Consider the following 20,925-nt stretch of genomic DNA (forward strand, 5'->3'; position numbering starts at 1 on the left):
GAGCGGCGCGATAGGCGGCGCGGGCCGCCGGCCATGGCGCTGCCGCTGCCCGCAGCGGCGCTGCTGGCGGCCGCGGCGCTGGTGGCGGCCGCCCTCGTGCTGGTGAGAGCCGCGGGGCGGGCGGCGCGGCGGTACCGGCCCGGTTCGGCCCGCGGGCGCCGCGGCGGCGGCCGCGTGGCGGGGGCGGCGGTCGCGGCTGCGCTGCCGCGAGCCGCGTCGCTGCGCGAGGCGAGCGTGAAATACCGGAATTCTGGTGTTTCGTGTGCGTGAAATACCCTCCTGGTTAGCGAGCGGTAAACAGCGCTCCGAAATGTTCGTGTTTCCCTGTTTTCTTCACAGGTTTGTGCGATTGCTCACGTAACTGCCGTAAAAATGCCAGCCTTCCACCGACACGAAGAGGAAAAGCTCTTTGTGACCGCCGAAGGGAGGGAGCCTGTCCCCAGCATATATGATCCTGCCACAAGGGAACTCTCTGTTGTTGTGCCTTCGTACAATGAGGAAGACCGGTGTAAGATTTCTCTTGTTTGGGGGGAAAAAAGAAGAAAATCTGTCAGTTTTTGTTCTAATAGTGCAGATGTTGGTTTTTGTTAGCCATAGATGCTGGCAGGCCAGGTTCCGTGTTGTGCCCGGTTTCCAGAAACCGGTCCACAAACGTTGAATTTAAGAGTTAAGAAACTGTGCAATCTGCCCCTTGCTATTTTTAGCAACAAATGTGAGTTGTAAGAATAGTGTATATTAAAATTAAGCATGACAAAGCAGCTGCTTGTTCCTTTGTAGATGTTGTGAGGAAAGAACGAGAAAAGGATTTTTAAACTCAACTTTCGAGCACTTCCTACTCTGAAACAAACAGCAGCAGCTTCAGGCAGAAACAGGATGGTCTCGTGTTTGACTCATGGCTTGACCATGAGCAGCAGTAGCCCAGGTGGCCAAGAAGACCAACGGCCTCCTGGCTTGTACCAGGAACGGTGTAGCCAGGAGGACCAAGGAAGGGATCATCCCCCGAACTCGGTGCCGGAGAGGCTGTATCTCGGATGCCGTGTTCAGCTTTGGGCCCCTCACTACAAGAAAGACACTGAGGTGGTGGAGTGTGCCCAGAGATGGGCAATGAAGCTGGCGAAGGGGCTGGAGCACAGACCTTACAAGGAGCAGCTGAGGGAGCTGGAATTACTTAGCCTGGGGACAAGGCTCAGGGCTTATCGCTTTCCACAGCTACCTGAAAGGAGGTTGTCGTGAGGTGGGGATCAATCTCTTCTCCAAAATAACTGCAGATAGAACAAGAGGAACTGGCCTCAGGTTGTGAGGTCTGAATTAGATATTAGGAAACATTTCTACATGGAAACAGTAGTCACACATGGCAACAGGCCGCCCAAGGAAGTGGCAGAGTGAACATCCCTGGCAGTGTTCAAGAAATGTGTAGATGAGGTACTTAAGGACATGGTTTAACAGGCATGTTGTTGAAGGGCGTATGGTTGAACTCAATGATTTCCAAGTTCTTTTCCAACCATAACAATTCTATGGTTGGCCATTCATATGCTGCTAGAAGATGATACTTTCATACGCCATCGGAAAGCCTTCAAACTCTGCATCTCTGCCTGTGGTTGTTGACACGTTAGCGCATGTTTGTCATCCCCTTTCCTGGTGAAGTGGAAGTACTGAGCTCTTCAGGATTGCATGACAAGGGATGTTGGCAAATAACGTGCATCTAGACTGCAGGGTAGCCCTGGCAGTTTCTGGAGCCAAGTTTTACAGCAGCTGAAGACAGTTCTGATGCTCAAATGCATGCTTTCTGTGAGCAAGGATGTAATACATTTCATGTGATTTTTATTTATTTATTTATAGTGAGGTTTCTGTCTTTTGAAATATGGAATAATCACCCGATGTTTTCCTTGGAAAAAGCATATACTGCAAAGACCACCATGAGATTGAATACCTTGTATTCTACAGATAAATTACCAGCAAAAGTAATGCCCGTAAAGTGCCTGAAGTGTCTAGGCCAGCAGCGTTAGTAAGAGAACGTATGATACTGACTAGTACTAGGTATTTCCCTTGCTGGGTTCTGTCACCTCTTTTAAATACAAAAAGATTAGTCAGTGCTGGTTTGCAAGTTGACCTGTGGCTGATTTTTTTTTTTTTTTGGGTGTTTCTCTAATAATATATAGAGAATTACATGTTTCAAAATAACATTGATTTTGATCTTCAAAGAAATGTTTTTAGCCCTTTAAACATGGATTTCTTTGTTTTCATAATTCATTTCTGTTTTCAGAAAGGACAGGACTTAGGGCAAGGGGATTAGTATCAGGGGCTACATTTGTTTACTGAGGCTGGTGTTTTATGAATGAAGCAACTTGCTCTCCTTAGCTCTGTGGTTTTTGTCAGCTTGCTTGTGCATGTGTTCGTTCGTTTAGCCTGCTATATCTACTAACCTGAGCTCCTCCACTTTTTCTGTAGTGCCTCTTATGATGGATGAAGCTTTGGATTACCTAGAAAAAAGACAGGTATTTTCATTCAGAATTCATTATTTTTCTGTGCGTTGCATACAAGTCTGATCGAGTTACTTGATTATTTTGTTATATGTTAAAACATTTTAACTAGCTGCATAAAAGTAATGCTTCTGTCTCTTATCAGCTATTTTAAGATTGAATGCTTGAAGGTATTTTTTAATTAAGTAAAAAAAAATTATTATATCATAACAAAAATTTGCATGCAAGGTGTGTATCCAAGGTAGAGATTAAAGTACAACTTAGTTTGTGCCTCCAGTATTTTTAAACAACATTTGCTTCTTATTAGGATTGATTATCTGGTTAAGAAGCAAATTATGAAGGTTTTGGGGCAGGGAGTTGTATGCTGGGTTTTGTCTGCTTTTTAACAGTGATGTTCTGAGTTTTTGCATACTCTTTTTCAATAAATTCATTATTTTCAGTGCTGGTTAGTAGCTGAGAAGAAAAGTGGCAACCTGCTGGTCATGGGACAGACATCTAAATGGCGAAAGTCTTTGACTGTAATTGCCGTCATAACAAACTTACCCCGTCATCTTGGTGCCTGCCTGTAAACACAAATGAGAAGGTGCTAGGGAGAAAAGAACACCAGTGTTCGAAAGACGTGCTGCCTGCTGAAGAGGCTGTATCAAATGCAGTGTTTCTCTTTGTTTTCAGAAACAAGATCCTTCATTCACTTATGAAGTAATAGTGGTTGACGATGGTAGCAAAGATCAAACCAAGCAGGTAAGAAAGGGCAGTTTCTTACCAAATAATTGGACCTATGAGTTTATAGGATTTGTGAACCATGAAAATCTTTTGTCCATACATTTTGGTATTCAGTTTTCCCTAGTAATTAAAATTTTGTTTCTAGACAGTTTCTGTCATTATTCTGCAAGCACTGAGAGTCGCATGCACACACATTTGGCCAGTGCTATTATTTATGATTGTCAGATGTGACAGCTGCTTTCCTGCATCTGAAATTCTGTTTAATTTCTTCAGATTTCCCCTGAAATATTCCACATGTGCATAGTGATGCAAATACGGAGCTTAGTGAAACTAAGAAGCCTTTTGAAAGGCTGATTTGTGCCCTCTGTGATGGATGGCATGGCTGACGTGTCCTATAGCTGTTCCCCATGCCATCATTAAATAAAATGATACTCCAGGGCACTACAGCTACACGAGTACACGGCCACTTCCACAATGTCACCTCAAGAACATTATAAATTTGTAACTCGGTGTCTCTTGATAGCATCAATAAGCCTGAGATAGGGGATTTCTCTCCAAACTTCCACTCCCCCCCCCCCCCCCAATTTCCTCTCTTTTAAGAATGCCTATTCATCCTTCTCTGTGCTTCTCTTTTTAACTGCCACTGTAGTCTTTTTTTTATTATTATGTTACAGCATAGTTTGCTGTGGTCATAAAATTGTTCACTTAAAAACCCATTGCCAGTAGCAGTCATTTTCAAAATAATTCTGCAGTCTTCTGCTTCTAATGGATGCATGTCAGAGTAAGTGAACGCTGAGCAACTTGAATTTCATTCAGCTATTGCACGATGGGTGTTTAGGGCAGCTATGAACATGAGTGCTGCTTTTTCATTTCTCTTAAGCTTCTCCTAATCTTGACTGTTAGGATTGTGCATGTACATTTGTTTTCCTTGCGTTCCTGCTAGCATCATTTCTAGCAGCATACAGTAGCTGTGGACCTCTCAACTTGCAAGGATTGAGTCAGCCTTTGGAAGAGATTAGAGGAGAACTTGTGGTTTTTTTTCTTCCTCACAGTATGCACCAGAAGTGCACATCCCTGCGGTATGAATGGGGTTTTAGATCTTTGTGATTTTTATTTATTTTAACCACAGATAAGTGAAACAAATGGGAAATAGGTAGCACTAGTAGAAGATTATATTTCTTTGACTAGTTGTAGCTGTTAATATAAAAGTCTTGTAATAGTATAATGTAAACTACATCAGTATTGAGTCTTTCAGACTTTGATGAGATAGATAAAATGGGCTGTAGAACTGCTTGGGGGAGTATCCTGTTCTTACTGAACCTGACTATCTCTTTCAGTCTTCAGTGTTCACTGTGAACTGGTTTTTATTTTCCTGAACAGACTTCAGCAATCTCTGGGAAATGTATTTGTGCAGACTGAAGTGACTATAACTCTGTGCTATTGAACTAAAAATTGGTGAGCAAATGCAAACTTCTACCTTGATTTCTGTTTTTGTTTTATGAATATTTTTTTATGTGTCTGTTAGGTTGCACTGAAGTACAGCAAGAAATATGGAAGCGACAAAGTGCGAGTGCTTCCTTTGGTAAAAAATCGAGGGAAAGGAGGAGCAGTCAGGATGGTAACTGATGCTTTCTTCTCCTTCTCTATTTAAACAAGTTGTGCCCCACTATGTAAATGATACGGATGTGTGGATCGAAGTTTTGAATGTAATATATTAACAAAATGATTATAGGAAAACTGGGAATGGATTCCATAAATTAAATCAAAAACAAAGTAAGCTAATTTTAGGTCTTGAAAACAATATTCCCTACCTGGAAAAGACAGCAGTGAAGAATTCCTTTCATATGAGAATTCAAAAGATTTTTTTTTTCTTTTTAAAATGTTGGACTACATACTTCTGTTAGATGGAGGGCTACTTCTAAGCAAAACTAAAAAGCAAAAACAACAACAAAGAGTAGATTTAAGTAAAACTTTTGTAGAGAAAAACTTTTTTACAGCTAAATTTGCAAGCTTCCAGTTCATAGTTCTAACTTTAAAAAAGATTAAGAGCACTTTTCTCTAAGAAATTTTGTATTCCTGTAGTTCACTATTATCACCTGCACATGGTAATAGAAGGGGCAGACATCATACTTTCAGATATTAATGTGCACATGGATATTGTATGAAATCATCATTTCCAAAAAATAAAGTAACTTAAAATTTTAGAAGAAACATTCTTTCCTAGGATAAGTGACATCTTACTTTTAGTAAGAGATGGACATGATTTATGGGTTGAGAGGCTCTTCAGTCATTTAATAAGTAATTGTAAAGTTTACAGTTGTGTTTTATCCACTGATTGCTTCAGTAAAGCTTTAGACTTCAATAGGTGGCTTCAAAGATTTTTCTTGTGATCACCAGTAACTACAGCAAAGAGAAAGCATAGTTAAAATACTGAGTACTCCTAAGGAATAATATTTTTCAGTTATTTTAGGAGAAGGAGAATGCTGTGTGATACACGCTACAGTCTGCAGTGTAAATTTGAATTTACCAAATCCTGTGTTCTCAGTCATGACAGCACTTTTGGCAAACCCGCTACTGTGCTTCTATTCGGCCTCCTTCAAAAAATGTTAAAGAGCTGACTAAGAATATGGCAAAATAAGCTATAAGGTCTGCTTTGTCACAGAGCATTTGCCATGACACCGTGCTTTATTTTAAATCAGCTTTGAGAAATATTCTCTCTCCATTACCACTGAAATGGAAAGCCTCCTGCTTTGGATGGCTCTAGACTGATAGAGAAGCATAGCTCAGACAACAAAGAAAAGCTCTCCAGTGCAGCAAGAGCTGCTCATCATTGCTTTTTGGTGCCTCCCTCTATAGCTAACTGTAGCAACTTGTTATCTCAGGATTTTAGGTTGTAAGGAGAGAGACTGACCCTTTTAATGCATAATATATTATTGTGGAACACTGAGCAATACGTGAAGCCTCTATAAGCATGCTTGCAATATAAACTAATTTATTGTAGTTTGCAGCAGAATATCTGCTGCAAGAATCACCTGTTGTGTTCCATTTCTGTGATGCCACTACTCCAATTACTACACTAGATTTATGCAACCTCTTGCAACTGGCTTATGACAAATAACGATTTAGAAGGTGCTGTTTTTTTATCAACTGTTTCAATTCCAGGGTGTCTTTAGTTCCCGGGGGAAGAAAATTCTTATGGCTGATGCAGATGGGGCTACAAAATTTCCAGATATTGAAAAAGTAGAGGAAGGTCTAAAAAATCTTCAGCCATGGCCCGTGAGTACAAGTTCTTATGGTTTTAGTGTAATACTCATGCATATAGGTTAATTTATTGTGATTCCATTTTAACTGGAGTTTGTTGAGATCCAGTTAAAGATTTAGATACAGTCTGAAGAGCTAGGGTTTTTGAATAGCAAGAGTGGGCTTGTCAGTAGATAGCTTCAACTTCTTATCTCCCCTGCATTCATCATGCCTTTCTCAGTACAGTACATGTTTTATTTAGCATTTGTAGTTATTGTAGTCTGTTCCAATGCCTTACATTACCTGCTAAGTTAAAAACAGTTTTTGGTTTGTTAAATGGATTTTATATTTTATTTTCATCTGGTGTCACCCTATTTAGCTCTAAGGATGCATCTTAATTTCACCCTCTTTTATATAAGTTATCTTTTCTAGGAGTTGTCAGTTTAACCACATTATTAAAGAACTTCTATTGCAACAAAAAAAACTAAAACAAAACAAAAACAAACAAAAATAACAACAACAGAAAATAAGAGCTTCTCCTGGGTAGCTCTTTTATTTCAGGTACTTGATTTGAAAGAAATGAGACTTATTTCCATTGCAGAACAGGGAAATATTTTCTGCCATTTTGGAAGCCAGGTAAGAAGTGCTGTGCAGTCTTGCAGGGGGAGACCGAAGGGATGTGCCTGCAAGAAGGAAAGGGGCACCCGAGCTGCTGAGCCACGGGGAGGCAGTGTTGCCCTGCCGTGCCCCTGCCAAGGCAGCAGCAGCTCCTGGTTCTCCAGCATCGCTCGCCTGCTCCCGAATGTCGCAGGCTTGAAGTATTTGGTGTGAGAAGGAGTAGCATAAAAAAAAAATTCAGTCTTCCATTTGGATCATCTCTTTTAAATTAATTTGAGATGATATTTCTATTGATACCATGATATTTCATTTATTTTAAAAATACATTAATGCAGTGTTCTTTCACGGTGTAATATTTAGGGCAAACATACCTCTATGCACTGAGCATTCCAAGGCACTTCATGTTATGTATGTTATTCAACACGTGCTCTCTGCATAGCTCAGAGGAACTATGTAAGCTGAACCAGATATGAATAAATTGTGATAATTTGTATGTGTCATATACAAAATAAAATAAACTTTAGATGCTCTGTTAACTGAAGAAAAGATTTATTTTTGCCTCAGAATCTACCAGTATAAAAAGTACAGCTACAGGAAGCAGAAAGATCTACTGCTTTGAAGTTTTTATTATGCATCTGTAATAACACTTGAAGATTTAATGGGGAATCTCAAATAGTAGTTTAACTGACAAGTCTTAAATTTATACTTTTGTGCAGAATGGGATGGCTATTTCCTGTGGTTCTAGAGCTCATCTGGAGAAGGACTCAATAGCAAAGGTATGTTTCTGTTTCCTGCAGAACACTTAAATAATAAAACACTTGATTCCATTTTTTGATACTGCTATTCAGATTTTATAAATAAATAGGATTTGTAAAAGACTGGAAGATAAAAGTGGGGAAAACTTGTCATAAGTTTACTATATACTCAGTCATATGTGAAGAATGTGTTCTTCTAGATTTGAAACACCACCAACTTTGGTCTGGTTTGCATAAAAAGTTAGCATTTCAGTTTTAAGGATTTAATTTTTCTAGTTGAGAACATCTTACACACACACATCTTCAAATCCTTGACATAATTAGCAGCAAGAAACCATTTTCCTTTCATATTGTTTAAATGTAAAGCTTTAGGCACAACCTGCAGAAATTAGTGTTTTGTTTTTAGTGATGAGTTAAAGCTCCTATGCTGGAATAGTTTCTGTGCATGTGTGCACTGTGTATGTACATTTTGTGCATGCGTCTATTTACGTGTATATGCCCCCAGTACTGGGGCTGAGGTAAAAGGTCTTGGTTGCACAGTGGTTCACCTTCATCAAAAGTTGCAAAGACTCCACACCAGATCTGCCACTACTCTGGGACCTGAGCACTTTTCTGGGTGGCACAAGATAGGCATTTGAATTCTCTTAGGCCAAAGGAAAATTGGAAGTCTGTACAGAGCAGCCTTGCTGCCTGCATAAGTGCTCTCGTTGTTATTACCTAGTAAGTTGAGCATCTTCTGTTTGTTTTTTTTTTGTTGTTGTTGTTGGTTTTTTTTTTCAACTGAAATTTGAAATGAATAGCTTCAAAAGCATCTCCTATCATCCAGAGATGTCTACCAGCTAAAATTTTGACTCCCAGCAATTTTACATGTTTAGCTTTTAATCTTGGATGCAAGAATCTAAATTCAGCTTAAGGCCCGCAGTGAGTTAGTGATTTGTGGATCTAAGCTATCCATGTTTAGAAGCTGTCTGCAATACAGGCCTAGGAAAGACATCTTTGAATCCAGAGTTCAGCCTCTGACTTGTATGGACAAACATATCATATGAGTGTTTAGTTTTTAGTGTATATTCTTGAGGAAAAACAGCTTTTATACAGTCCTGCTGGATTTGTTCTATATCATCCTTCTTGTAACTTTTGGATCTGTTGGGCCTGTTCAATGAAGTTTTATGAGAACAGAAGACTAGACAGATTAAAAATGGCATTTAAATGGCAAGTAGAGGTAGAGGATGTACTATGAATTTCCCCTCTTCCTTCTTTCCTCCTATATTAGCACCCCAAATTCCCAGAGAATCATAGAGAAGACATTATGACTGTTCCAATCATGACCTGAAATTCAGGTTTCTACTCTACTTAATATGGTACTATCCAGAATGAAAAAGTACTGTTGAATTAAGGAAAGCAGGGATAAGAATTTGGACATTTCATATTCTGGGCCAGTATCCACCCATGAACTTAATTGACAAGCCTTTCTATTCAGCTGTTCTTTTGTTCTGCTGTAACAATTTAGAAGTTCAGATTTTGTGCCAGTGCCAAACAAAACAGTTTTAAAACTTTGAAAGCTGTTACAAAACAGAATTATTTTCTTTTAAGCCAGCTCTTTTTAAACTCTTCGCTCACTGTATAGATGAAGCATTTAACTTTTTGCCTTTCATTTGCAGCGCTCTTACTTCCGAACTCTTCTCATGTATGGGTTCCATTTCCTCGTATGGTTTCTCTGTGTCAAAGAGATCAGGGACACACAGTGTGGATTCAAACTTTTAACCAGAAAAGCTGCAGAAGAGACTTTTACAACTCTTCACATAGAACGCTGGTAAATGCCTTTTTTTCTTTTCTTTTTTTTTTCTCACCTCACCTTCCCAACTGAACATAGCTTTGAAAAGCTAACATCAACATTTACAATAAAGCATGTGGTGTCTATATATACATCCTAGCTGCTCAATATTTTTAACAAATTATAGCAGTATGTGTGTGGCATTTTAGATTTCTTGTTATGCTGTCCTGCTGTTCATTAGGAATTTCATTAAGATGCACTGTAGGAAATTGCTGGGAATTTGAGTTCACCCTCTTGTGATGCGGAGGAGAAGGGATGGCTTACTAAGCTTTGATTTTTTTTTTTTTTAAAAACAGAATCTGATGAATTTTTAAAACCTTCTCGCAGTTGACAGTACTGATATTTTGGGTGATGGCAACTGATTCCTTGCAAACTCGTTTTACTTAAGCATGTAGCATAGAAAGCTGTGTAGTGCTCAAAGTAGATCACTTATTTTTGTCTTCTAATTGGTTTAGAGAAGGAAGTAAAGAAAATGCTAAGAGCTCTTGTCCACAGGAGAAACTGTAAACAACCTTTTACTCTTCTGTTGTAGTCATTTCCCTACTTCAGAGATTCCTCTCTCTTCTTATAGCTACAAGCCATGGAAGCAGGGTGAGGAATGGAGAGACCCTGTTATAGCGATATGTGTTGAGAGTTACCAGCCCAATTCAAAACTTTGTTTAGTCTATCTCTGGACAATGTGACTTCACAATTCAATACTTATCAACTGCAGTGTTTTTTCCTTAAATTATTATCTGGTAAGTTGTTCATAGTCACTGAAGACTTAAAGGGAGAGGAAACTTTTCTCTTTGCTTATTTCCTTATTTTTTTCTTTAATAAGAGAGAACTTCTGATAAATCTCATTATTTAATACAGTAGACAATTACATTTACCCTTTGAATTGCTTTAGAGCTGTCTCTCATTATAATTTAGCTAGAACAGTTCCTTATGAGACTGACATAGTGATGACGGCTTTTAAGAAAATGAAATGCTCTTTCCACATAAGTACCATAATTTCTGTAAATTTTCTACACCACAACTAATGCTGAAAAGGATGGTGACAGTTCCCAGGCTTAATTAAGTATAATCAAATCTTTTCAAACTACTGTTCATCCCAGAAGATCCCTCACAGGGCACTGTTTGCTGGCAAGGAGGGGAACTACTGAGCAACGTTCCCATGCAAAAGTTTGTATGATCCCACAGTCCTAGTCCAGGGCAACACATCTAGTTTTAGCTGGAGTTTTGGCAGTGATAGCCAAGCTTTGTTGCTCTTCCAGAGTAGCTTTTCAAACATAGTGTCTGGGCATACAAATTTGATGTGCAATGCAGAGCTTCTGTTGAATTCGGTATGGAATTGTGGCGTGCAGCATTCAGAAAAATCCCTTTGCTAGGATGGTGATTTATTGATTGCCCTAAGAAAAAATATAATGAAAACACAGATAATGCTTCAAGCTTAATCTATAAAACTGTATAAGCAGTTATTGAATCCTTCATATTCTGCAATTTTCTAAATATGTGGCTAAACATGTATTCAAAGCCCTAATGTGCACCTCCCAAAATTGCTATTTAACTTTACTGCCCTTTTGAATTAATTATTATATAGAAGAAATACTGGGGAAAAAAGGGGGGGGATAAAAATGCAGCCATCAGTCTTACTCTGAGCAATTTTGAATATAACTCTAGTTATGGTCAGCCATACTAGATAAAACATGAGATTTTTTTTTTTTTTAAATCCCTTAACAGACTTTCTCTTCCTACTCTAACTTTCTTTAGTAACAAAGGAACAGAAGAGCAAAAACGTTTATATGCTGTACATTTTCTGCACCCCTCTGTCTAGGAATAGAAGCAGTGAAAAGATAATACTGTTAATTCATTTTAGTTTTATTGCTAGTGTGGAACATACCAGAACTTAAGGTTTTGGTGTGCTAATTTGTTGTGCATGTATGTGTTGTTATAAAAGTTTTTTGTATATAATAATCCCTAAAATAATCCCATAAATGTATCCCTTAAGTAAAAAAGTGCAATTCATTCTTCCAAAAGCAACTTTCTAAATATTGCCAAGCAACAAATCTGCCTAAAACAAGGGCTGCTGTTGTTGTTGTTTGGTTTAATTGTTTAGTTTTCTGTTGAAACAGGCAATAATTTATCTGTTTTTCTCCTCATCTGTCCATCAGCCAGTATTCCTCTCTCCATTTTCATACCAGTTTTCTAATTTCAACCAAATTTGACAGAACAGCAGAGTTCTCACATATAAAAAGTTTCAGCAAATTTGGTAGAAACTGAAAGCAAGGTAGAGGAGAGAAAATCAGATTGGTGCCATTGCTGAAGGAAAGGCTATAGTACTCAAAAGTTACTTACTGTTAGGTCTATAGCTAACCATTCGGCCCCTGTAACTGAAACAAGCATTTCAGCACATGAAACAGTGCTGTTCCTTTAGAGTCATTATCCATGAGGCTTGGAAGTAAGCTAGCAGACTGGGAGGCATGAGGATGGGGGAAAAAGTGGCTGTGTGGGAAAGGGTAGTCACAAGTGAAATGTCTGTGGTGTTGAGATAATTGCAGTGGGAAATGAGGTAGGACCATCAGGTGTGTAGGAAACAAGAATTTGATTTGGTATTACTAGTACTCACAGAACAGCTTGCCCTGTACCTTCGGGGCACACAGGTAGATCTTGGGGTAGTGTTTTTGGAGAGAGTCTTGATTTAATAGAATTAAATAGGCCCCTCATACACTTTCCTAATAAAATGAGCCTGTTACCCCTCTGCTGACTTGGAACAGAGGGGAATCCTTGAGTGGGTCACAGCAACTCATGCCCACTGAGACTGTCATCTGGGGACTGGAGAGAAACCGCTTTGTGTCAATAGATGGAAGAGTGAAATTTGGGTTTGCTGGCATCTCTGCGCTTACATTGGTGGGTTTTGATATCAGAAAAAAATAGTTCATTTTGTTGAATCCTAAAATCCCATTGGAGAACACTCCATTAGGTATTGAAAGAAGAAATTCACTTTAGTCTGGTCAGTATTGAGACATTGTGGTAATGGAGGAGAGTTCTGGGGAATGTTCAGCCAACAAACAGTGTTTAAAATAAGGTCGTATCCCTTTGAGAACCATAACCCTGCCTATATCTAATCTCTGAACTCTTCCCCCTTGTTGAACCTGTGTGTGTTGTGAGCTATTTGAGAGGATAAAGGCCATGCAGCTTCTGCACAAGTCTCCTGTATCCTTTCTGCTTGAGTTTGGTCATATTCAGATTTTTTTGAGATAGAATTCACTTGACTCATTAATCATGCAAGAACATAATAAATACTTAGACCAAACGTTAATGCATAACATATCTATTCATGGTGTTAATATAAAATGGTTACAAAATTGGTTATATAATAATCCCTGCACTGTAGTGTTAAGTTTATCATTCAATTAAAATATAAATATGTGCCTAAAAAGGGCAGTATTCATCACATCTTGAGTGTATCTACTCATCATTTAGTTTGCCATCATAGGCAATGGAAAGGTATAATTCATTTCATCTTAATATAGACTGAATATAGTGTAAAAATGCAGCATAGAAGTGAATATATCCTGCCCTTGACTACAAAGGGAATCTAAGTAATTTGTACATAGGTGAATATGTAGGTAAATTAAGTTGGTCAAGATTTCTTTCCTGGGGTAATATTACAGTGGAAGTTAAGAAATATCTTCCATTTGTAGCAAAAGGATAAACCATGCAGTAAATCCTGAAAGGAATAGGGGGAAGACTGAGTACTCTATTGGCAGTGGCAGTTGTTTCTGTAGACAAAGCCCAAGAATTCTTCCCCTCACACGGAGGCATTTAGTAGACTCTGCTGCATACAAGAGACAACAAGTGCTGAATTAGCACTGGGCAGTAGGAGATTGCCTTGAAGTGTTGGTGGTTGTCACTACTGCCCCAAGAGAGAATGCAGGCTTTATTTCTGTATCTCTCTGCAGGCTGTTAACAGAACCTCACTCAAAGGGTGAGTGTCAGGAGCACATTCTCCTTCTTGGAGGCTGATGCCCTGGCAGTAAATAAGTCAGCGTAATCAATATAGCTGTCCTGCTTCTGGCCAATGATAGGACTAGAGGAAATGGCCGGAAACTGAAGCACCAAAAATTCCATAGGAACTTAAGGAAAAATTTCTTAACAGTGAGGGTGACAGAGCACTGGAACAGGCTGCCCAGAGAGGTTGTGGAGTCTCCTTCTCTGGAGATCTTCCAAACCCGCTTGGATGCAGTCCTGTGCCACGTGCTCTAAGTGACCCTGTGTGTGCAGGGGGGTTGGACTAGATGATCTCTAGAGGTCCCTTCCAACCCTAAGCATTCTATGATTCTATGATTCTGAGCTGGACAGGCTGAAAATTTAAGTTTCCACAATTAGAATGCCATTAGAAACACTGGGAAGAAATGCCTGTGGTGTTTTCAGTGTTTCATTGGGATTACCAGGTAGCTGGAACCTCTGTTTCCATATTTGCCTTGGAGAATGTGTTAAGAATATCCTTTATATGATCTGTGTGGCATTGACAGTTTCAAAATAGCCAAGAAATAACCCTATTTGAGCTAGATTAGGAATGAAAAATTATTTGCTCATACCTCCATTTTGCTGCTTCCGTCAACATGTTCTTTCTCTTCCAGTTGATGTTGAATTAAATATCAACCCTTTAATGTTAAGAATTCTAGAAGTTTGAGAGCACAGCTGTCTGCTTCCCATGTTGCGCTTGATGTATAGATGCCTGTATTTAGGAAATTTTAAGAGCAGACTGATGTATACAAGGAAAAATATTTCTTCCTTATGGGATGAGGCTGATACAGCAATACTTTCAAAGCAAGACCAAGATATCTCCATATGTTTTTTTTTTTAATCTAACTCTTAAATTTGGCATTTGAGAATTATTAGATACTGGAAGTGTTTTTGGTATTAGGAAGTCATGCTCGCATCCCAAATAAGCCATGTGTGTGTGTCTTCATTAACTGTTTTGTTTAAGTGCTCTTTTGAGAGCTGGCTGTATGCATACCAGTATAAACCAAATGTTTTTAAAATTTACTTTCTAAAGAGCAAAGTTGTGACATTAGTTTGAAATGAGAGCAACCTTTTGAACAGGGAGCATATGCTTTGTGTTTTTTAGGTTCTGAATCTGATTACACCACTAATCTATTTTTCAGAAATGGATGGAGCACATTTTTTAAATTAAAACTTAAAAGAAAATTAAAAGGGATATTTTAAAAGCATAATAGAGACAGTTGGAATTACTCACTTCCAGATTCCAAAAGAAGCTCTGTTTCTCCATCTATTGTCTTGACCTGAAAGATGTATTTTTTTCTTTTAATATATTGAATTATAAAGCACAGGAGGAAAACTGAAAAATTAGGTGGTCTCACTGGGAGAATTTTCATATCTAAAATTTTCTCATTGATTTCTTTAACTACAAGAAATACCATAAATCATCTAGCCTGAAAATGTCTGTCTTTTCCTAAGGAAACAAGAGATGGAAAGTGGTTACTGCCCTATCTGGAATATTGGTCAAACAAGGGGAACCTCAAACACAGTTCTGGTCCTGTCTTGACTGGCCCACTTGTTATTGGCAATTTATAATGATGAAGCAAATCAGCAGCTTGATTGCATACCTTTGTCTATAAAAACAACATTGTGCACAGAACAAGCCATTCTATTTTGTACTGAGCTAGTTAATTTAAAAAATATTAATGTTTGTTTCTGTAATTTGTCACTAATCTCAAAATGAGAGTCTAAATGTAAGAATTGCAGACAAATCAACATTCATAATATGTGAAGCTGCTGCCTATAGCAGTGGGGATTTTTTTCCCTCTTTAGCCATTTAGACCAACACGGAGAAAAAAATTCTGGGTTTTGTGCATGACGGGTAGAATAGCTTATGAATGTCTGATTTGCACAAAAACATCATGCTTATATAACTCTGTGTGTTTCATCGTGCAGTAAAAAGTCTTCCTCTTTGCAGGCATATGTGGACTTTCCAAAGCCCTAGTACGGCCACAGCAGTATGGGCAGCTTAATCCTCGACAGCGTATTTCATTCTTAAAACTCTTGGGCATTGGAAGTTGTGACCCTGCTTCAAGAGTCTGCTGGAATAGCACATCTTTTTGATTGCAGAGACTCTTAAATTCTAATTATAGTATAACTGAAAGCCTCATTTTGAAATTTGAAATACTTAATATTTATGGTGATGCACAAGGGAAAAAAAGAGCCTAACTGCAATCTCAAAATACAGAGTAAGTTTGTAGGATAGATATTTTATAAGCTGAAGCCTTCTAAAGGTTCACTTTTAGAAGTTTAAGAAGTTTTTAATTCAGTTAAATACCCTATAGACTTGATGTTCAATCAAATTTTAGCCAGCATGCTCTTAAAATATAACTTAAGCAAATATACTCTTCTACTTAAACATAAGCATATGAAAAAGTTCTCCCCTTTCTGTATTTTACAATTCATATTTATATAAACTATAAGATTAATAGAGCCATTATTCAAAATAGATTGGAAAGATGTTTTTACCCTCTATTATGGGTGTCTAACTCAGGGGGCTTAGTTTGGAGTCTGAGTTTCATATATGATCAGGAAAGAATTGTTGAGCTGTTCTAGGAGTTCATTCAGGCTAGAGTCAAACTTAAGGTAGGCCGAACCATCTTCCCCCTGCCCTGGCTTTACTGTTGACTGCAAAAGCCTCTGAAACAGTGTTGCGAATAGTTCCCTGCTATTTCTAAGGGTGATTCTGTTCACAGGGCGGCAGTCAGAAATGGATGACTCGCTGCTTCATGTCAGACACTTGTACTGCACTCGCCAGCTCATCCCTGGTGTTCTGTGGATTTTTTTTTCCCCCCTACCCTCTCTAGAACAAGTCCAGCTACATATCCATGCTTAAATTCCGCATGCAGAAAGCGAGTTCTTTCTTACCATCTGGATCTGGTATCTGCAGTAGGGGTGTCAGACCATCAGTGAACTGAACATACCACAGCCTATATTTCCATACATATTGGGTGCAGCAAAGCTGGTGGGGTAGCATCTCAGCAGTACCTTAACAAAGTCTATTCCCTTTCAGCTTTGAATAGGGTGGAGTGTTTTTGCTGTTGTTTTGGGGGGGTTGGTTGGTTGGTGTGTGTTTGTTTTTTTTAATTTTGGGAAATGTTTACCCAGATGGCTACCAGATGTAACTGCTGTCAGTGTTCAACCTGATTCATCCCTGTGTTCATCTTTTGCTCTGAGCACTGTAGTTCACCAACCTATTTAATGTTGCTTTCCTGTGATGTATTTTATGTGTTGACATTCCAGTAATTGGTTATCCATAGAAATGGCTGCAAATGACTATTAGTTCACTAGGCTAATATTTTATGAACTGATATTTTTAGAGCAGCCCATATGGTATAATTCATCAGACAAATATTCTGTGTCTCTTAACATTTTTAGTCAGTTAAGTAGTATTACAAAATTAGATTTACTCTAATGCACATGACTCATAGACATGCAAAGGTGTACACATGTTTCGTTGGCTTACAGATGTAAAATGTCAGCAAAAAAACAAACAGTATGATTTCAATAAAAGAGACCGTGGCATAATTAATAAAATAATATTCAATGCTCATTTAGAGAGGAAAAAAAAAAAAAAGTGAAATGGCAAGATTGCTTGGAGCAGATTCAGTTCACTGAGGGGGGAAAAAAACATGAATTTATTCCTGTAACTGTTTTATGGCAATCAAAAGGCCCATGTCCTAATATGAATCGTATATAGACTTAAAAATAGTTTCTAAATTTTCTGTACACAGCAATATTTTTTTTTTTTTTTTTTTACAAAAACTTCCAACCAAAACTTCATAATTGTGATTTGCTTTCTCTCACGTCAATAGTAGCTACTAGTGATTTTGCATCCTGATTTCTGCATGAAGAAAGTGAGCTCCGGTTGCCAAGCACTTATCTAATATGAAAAGACTCAGTGCCTCAGATCCAGAAGCCTTATTGAGCATATAGTGGAAGAATTAAAATGTATTAATTACTGATTACACATATAAACATTCAGCTATTTTGTTTTTGAGAAATTTGGGTCTTTTATATGTTAAATGGTCAACAGCTAAACTGCAACTGCTGTTGAGCCTCTCTCTTAGTGCACAGCAGTTCTGCACTGCTGCCTTTAGTCTTCACTTGAGGGAGGAAGAGAAAAAAAAAAAAAAAAAAAGAGCATCAAATCAGCATAAAGGCACAGCAGGAAGTCCCCTTCGATGAAGGTGCTGGAAATATAAGTTGATGTTGCAGATTAGACGGCCTTGGTCTAAAATTGTCTAAATCATGGTTGTGATGAAATGGAAGGTGAACTGTGGTCTAAGTACTGCATAATATATGCCTTTAAAAAACATAGATGCAGAGTATTGTTGGATGTAAGTTGCTTCTTTTCTGAGTCGTTCAGTCATGTAACTTATTTCTCATTTCTGTGCATCTGATATTTAGAGCATTGGTATCATCCTCATAACTCACACCAATTATATCAGATTTAATTGATAGTGCTACCATCTTTCATGTGAAAATAAATATCACCATATTTGCTATTTCTTGTTCTACTTCAGGGCATTTGATGTGGAACTTCTTTATATAGCTCAGCGCTTGAAAATACCCATAGCAGAAGTTGCTGTAAACTGGACTGAAATTGAAGGTATGAATTTGTTTGTTTTATAAAATCTCTTAAATGTTAATCCAGAATAAAATAAACATACCGGTTCTCAGAGTGAGTCAGATCTTATCCAAACTCCTTTCTTCCATTTATATGGCTATCCAATTTTGCAGCCTTGCCAGCTTCCTGGGCAAGGCATGGGACTGTAGGCCCAGTAGGAGGAGTGAGGGAGAAAAACTGTGCATTCCCACTGGGAACAAACGCAGGTAACTGCAGTGCTAGGGCAAAGCAGTACTTTGGCACATTCACTTGCTGTGATGTCTTTACAATAATACTGCGATTGCAGAACACCTGTATGCAGGAACATTGTACTTTAGGTGTTCAGGGGTTGTGTTGATGGGCCACTGAAGGCAAGTATCTCTTAGTCAGCTGAAGAGTCGCTTGTCTCCAGCTGCCTGCTCATTTTATTTAACTCATTTATCCCCTCCTATCAAGTGCAGTTTCTTTTTTTTTTCCCCCACTTATTTTCTTTAGCATGGATTTCTTCTCTAAAACACAACCCCTGAACAACTAAAAATATAATAAATGGCAACAGTGATGAAGAATGGGAAGAACAGGAGCATGCAAGCAAGTAGGTAATATCCTCAGCCAACTTTACTAGAAAGAGAATGCTTACTGTCAGTGCAGTCACACCTGTGTATTGCACTGGCATGAATGCTAGCAGAAGTGAAGAAGAAATTAGTTTAATAGCCTGGGTTCATTAATTTACCCAAAGATCGGTAAATTCATACTGTTGCTGTAAGTCTCCCAAGTCACTCAGAAACAATTTGCATAATTATTACTGTTCAGGTTCTTATTTACCTGAACAAAACCTTGTACAGAAGACCTTGTACCATAAACATCTTGTGGCATGTGCTGAGTTACTGTGCTGTGCTGCTTCCAAACTAGAATCTCCCATTCCTTGTATGGTGTAATTACTATAAGGCATTAACTTTTGCTATATAATTTTTTATGAAAATTAGACTGTAGGCTGAATGTGCTGAGAATGCAGAGGTTCATCACTAGTTAAATGCGTGTCTTGCCGGTGCTCGTTTTTTCTAACAATGTCCTTATGATTTTCTTCTCCATTAATCACAGGTTCTAAGCTGGTTCCCTTTTGGAGCTGGCTGCAGATGGGCAGGGATCTTCTTTTTATACGACTACGATATATGACCGGTGCCTGGAAGCTTGAAACAAGAAAATATAATTAGGTTATTTGCATTCTCCAAATGTATTATTATACTTAATGGAACATGAGAACAGTTTCAATGAAGCAAAATGGTGATGAAAGCTGAGGTAATTCTTCATTGCTCCTGCTGTGCGTGTCATTCCTGCAACATATATGTGTGTTATAAAATTGTTACTGGGGAACTTGTTTAGGAAACAAAAAGCATTTCTCAAAAGATGTTTATCTGGTAATCAGGGGATCTTACATAAATTCACTTGAATATATCTGCTTTTCTCTCATCGTACGTTCAGAATTCCTGCTAGTAAAATTGTACATGTTGAAAAGAAGCATTGTATATTCTACAGGGTGCAATATTCTGTCTGTTGTAAATGGCCAAAACCATTTGTTTCTGTAGTATATGGAAATTTACAGCCATATTACAAGTTGTAATGATCAATCATGCTTCACGCTGATACATATTTAGATTCAATGTTATGGGAAATACTAATGGGTTTTACATTATTATAAAAATAATGTTCCTAAGGCTGTTCTAAGAACTTTCAGTGGTCTCTTGACATTCCAAATGTTCTTGTCTGAAGACGAAATAGCTTGTCTAAGATCAAACTTCAGATTGTCTACACTGACTGTGGAAGTTTCAAGAGAGAGCACACTTCATTTTAAAATGTTGTCTTTTATAAATAGATCTATTTCTTACATACTAATGAATACTGTATGTTCAAGGCTAGCAGTCCTTGACATCTCCAAATCTGTAGTAAAAAGGGCATGGAAAAGTAATTCAGAGCATATGAAAATGAGACTCAATGTGCATTGGGGGCCTGTGCATTAGCAATGCCAATTTGAAGTTCTCATGCTTCAAATGAGATCAGAGAGGGGGCATAAAAGATCTTTTCTCAGCAATGTCATACCCTATTACAGAATACAACTTTAAATAATGCTTTCAAAATTATATATTGTGGACTGCCAACAAACTAAGCTTGTCTTTCTTTTGGAAGCACGTACAAATTTGAACATGTTTGAAGCATGAAGTGGATACAGTTTTACCTGTGCATATTTTTAATTGGTAATTTCTCTTCTTTCTGCCAATGGTGTTACTCAGTTTTGGGTTTTACTCCTATAAAAGTTACCTCAGTTTTCTCTAAATTGAAGTGTTGGAATAAATTCTCAAAAAACACGTTCCATTTATTTTTCAGGCTTCATTCTCATTGATATTCTGCCTACTCCACAGTTTTTGCAGAATCAATCACATGACTCCTGCTTTTGCTGGAATAAAATATCAGCTGCTCAATTCTGGTAAAGTGAACTGCTCTGATCAGACTTCAAGAATGATAGCTGTGACTTTAAGTTGCCAGTCAGTAGTTTCCTCAAATTTTCTTCATGTTTTACTTTAAAGCTGAACTTTAACATTTTGACTGAAATAGTTCACTGTTTTTTTT

General features: G+C 38.1%; 1 protein-coding gene across 1 annotated transcript; it reads left to right on the plus strand.

Annotated features, from left to right (window-relative positions):
* The first annotated feature begins 33 nt into the window (after positions 1-33).
* ALG5 (ALG5 dolichyl-phosphate beta-glucosyltransferase) lies at positions 34-20,373 on the plus strand. The gene is made up of 10 exons (XM_088522284.1): positions 34-102; positions 340-508; positions 2,449-2,495; positions 3,153-3,221; positions 4,729-4,821; positions 6,366-6,479; positions 7,778-7,837; positions 9,475-9,626; positions 18,221-18,306; positions 19,402-20,373. Exons 1-10 carry the CDS (start codon positions 34-36, stop codon positions 19,512-19,514), a joined length of 972 nt encoding a protein of 323 aa, XP_088378410.1. The 3' UTR covers positions 19,515-20,373.
* Positions 20,374-20,925: the final 552 nt, after the last annotated feature.

The sequence above is a fragment of the Tinamus guttatus genome, unplaced genomic scaffold, assembly GCF_059628265.1.
Source record: "Tinamus guttatus ecotype Peru unplaced genomic scaffold, ASM5962826v1 Tinamus_guttatus_pri_ptg000150l, whole genome shotgun sequence".
NCBI classification, from domain to species: Eukaryota; Metazoa; Chordata; class Aves; order Tinamiformes; family Tinamidae; genus Tinamus; species Tinamus guttatus.

What these genes read in the sequence shown, in the direction of transcription:
- ALG5 (XM_088522284.1), top strand. Translation starts at nt 34, where the DNA reads ATGGCGCTGCCGCTGCCCGCAGCGGCGCTGCTGGCGGCCGCGGCGCTG. An exon ending in ATTACCTAGAAAAAAGACAG is followed by an intron (nt 2,496 to 3,152) that starts GTATTTTCATTC and finishes CTTTGTTTTCAG; the next exon opens with AAACAAGATCCTTCATTCAC. An exon ending in ACTCTTCACATAGAACGCTG is followed by an intron (nt 9,627 to 18,220) that starts GTAAATGCCTTT and finishes GTTCTACTTCAG; the next exon opens with GGCATTTGATGTGGAACTTC.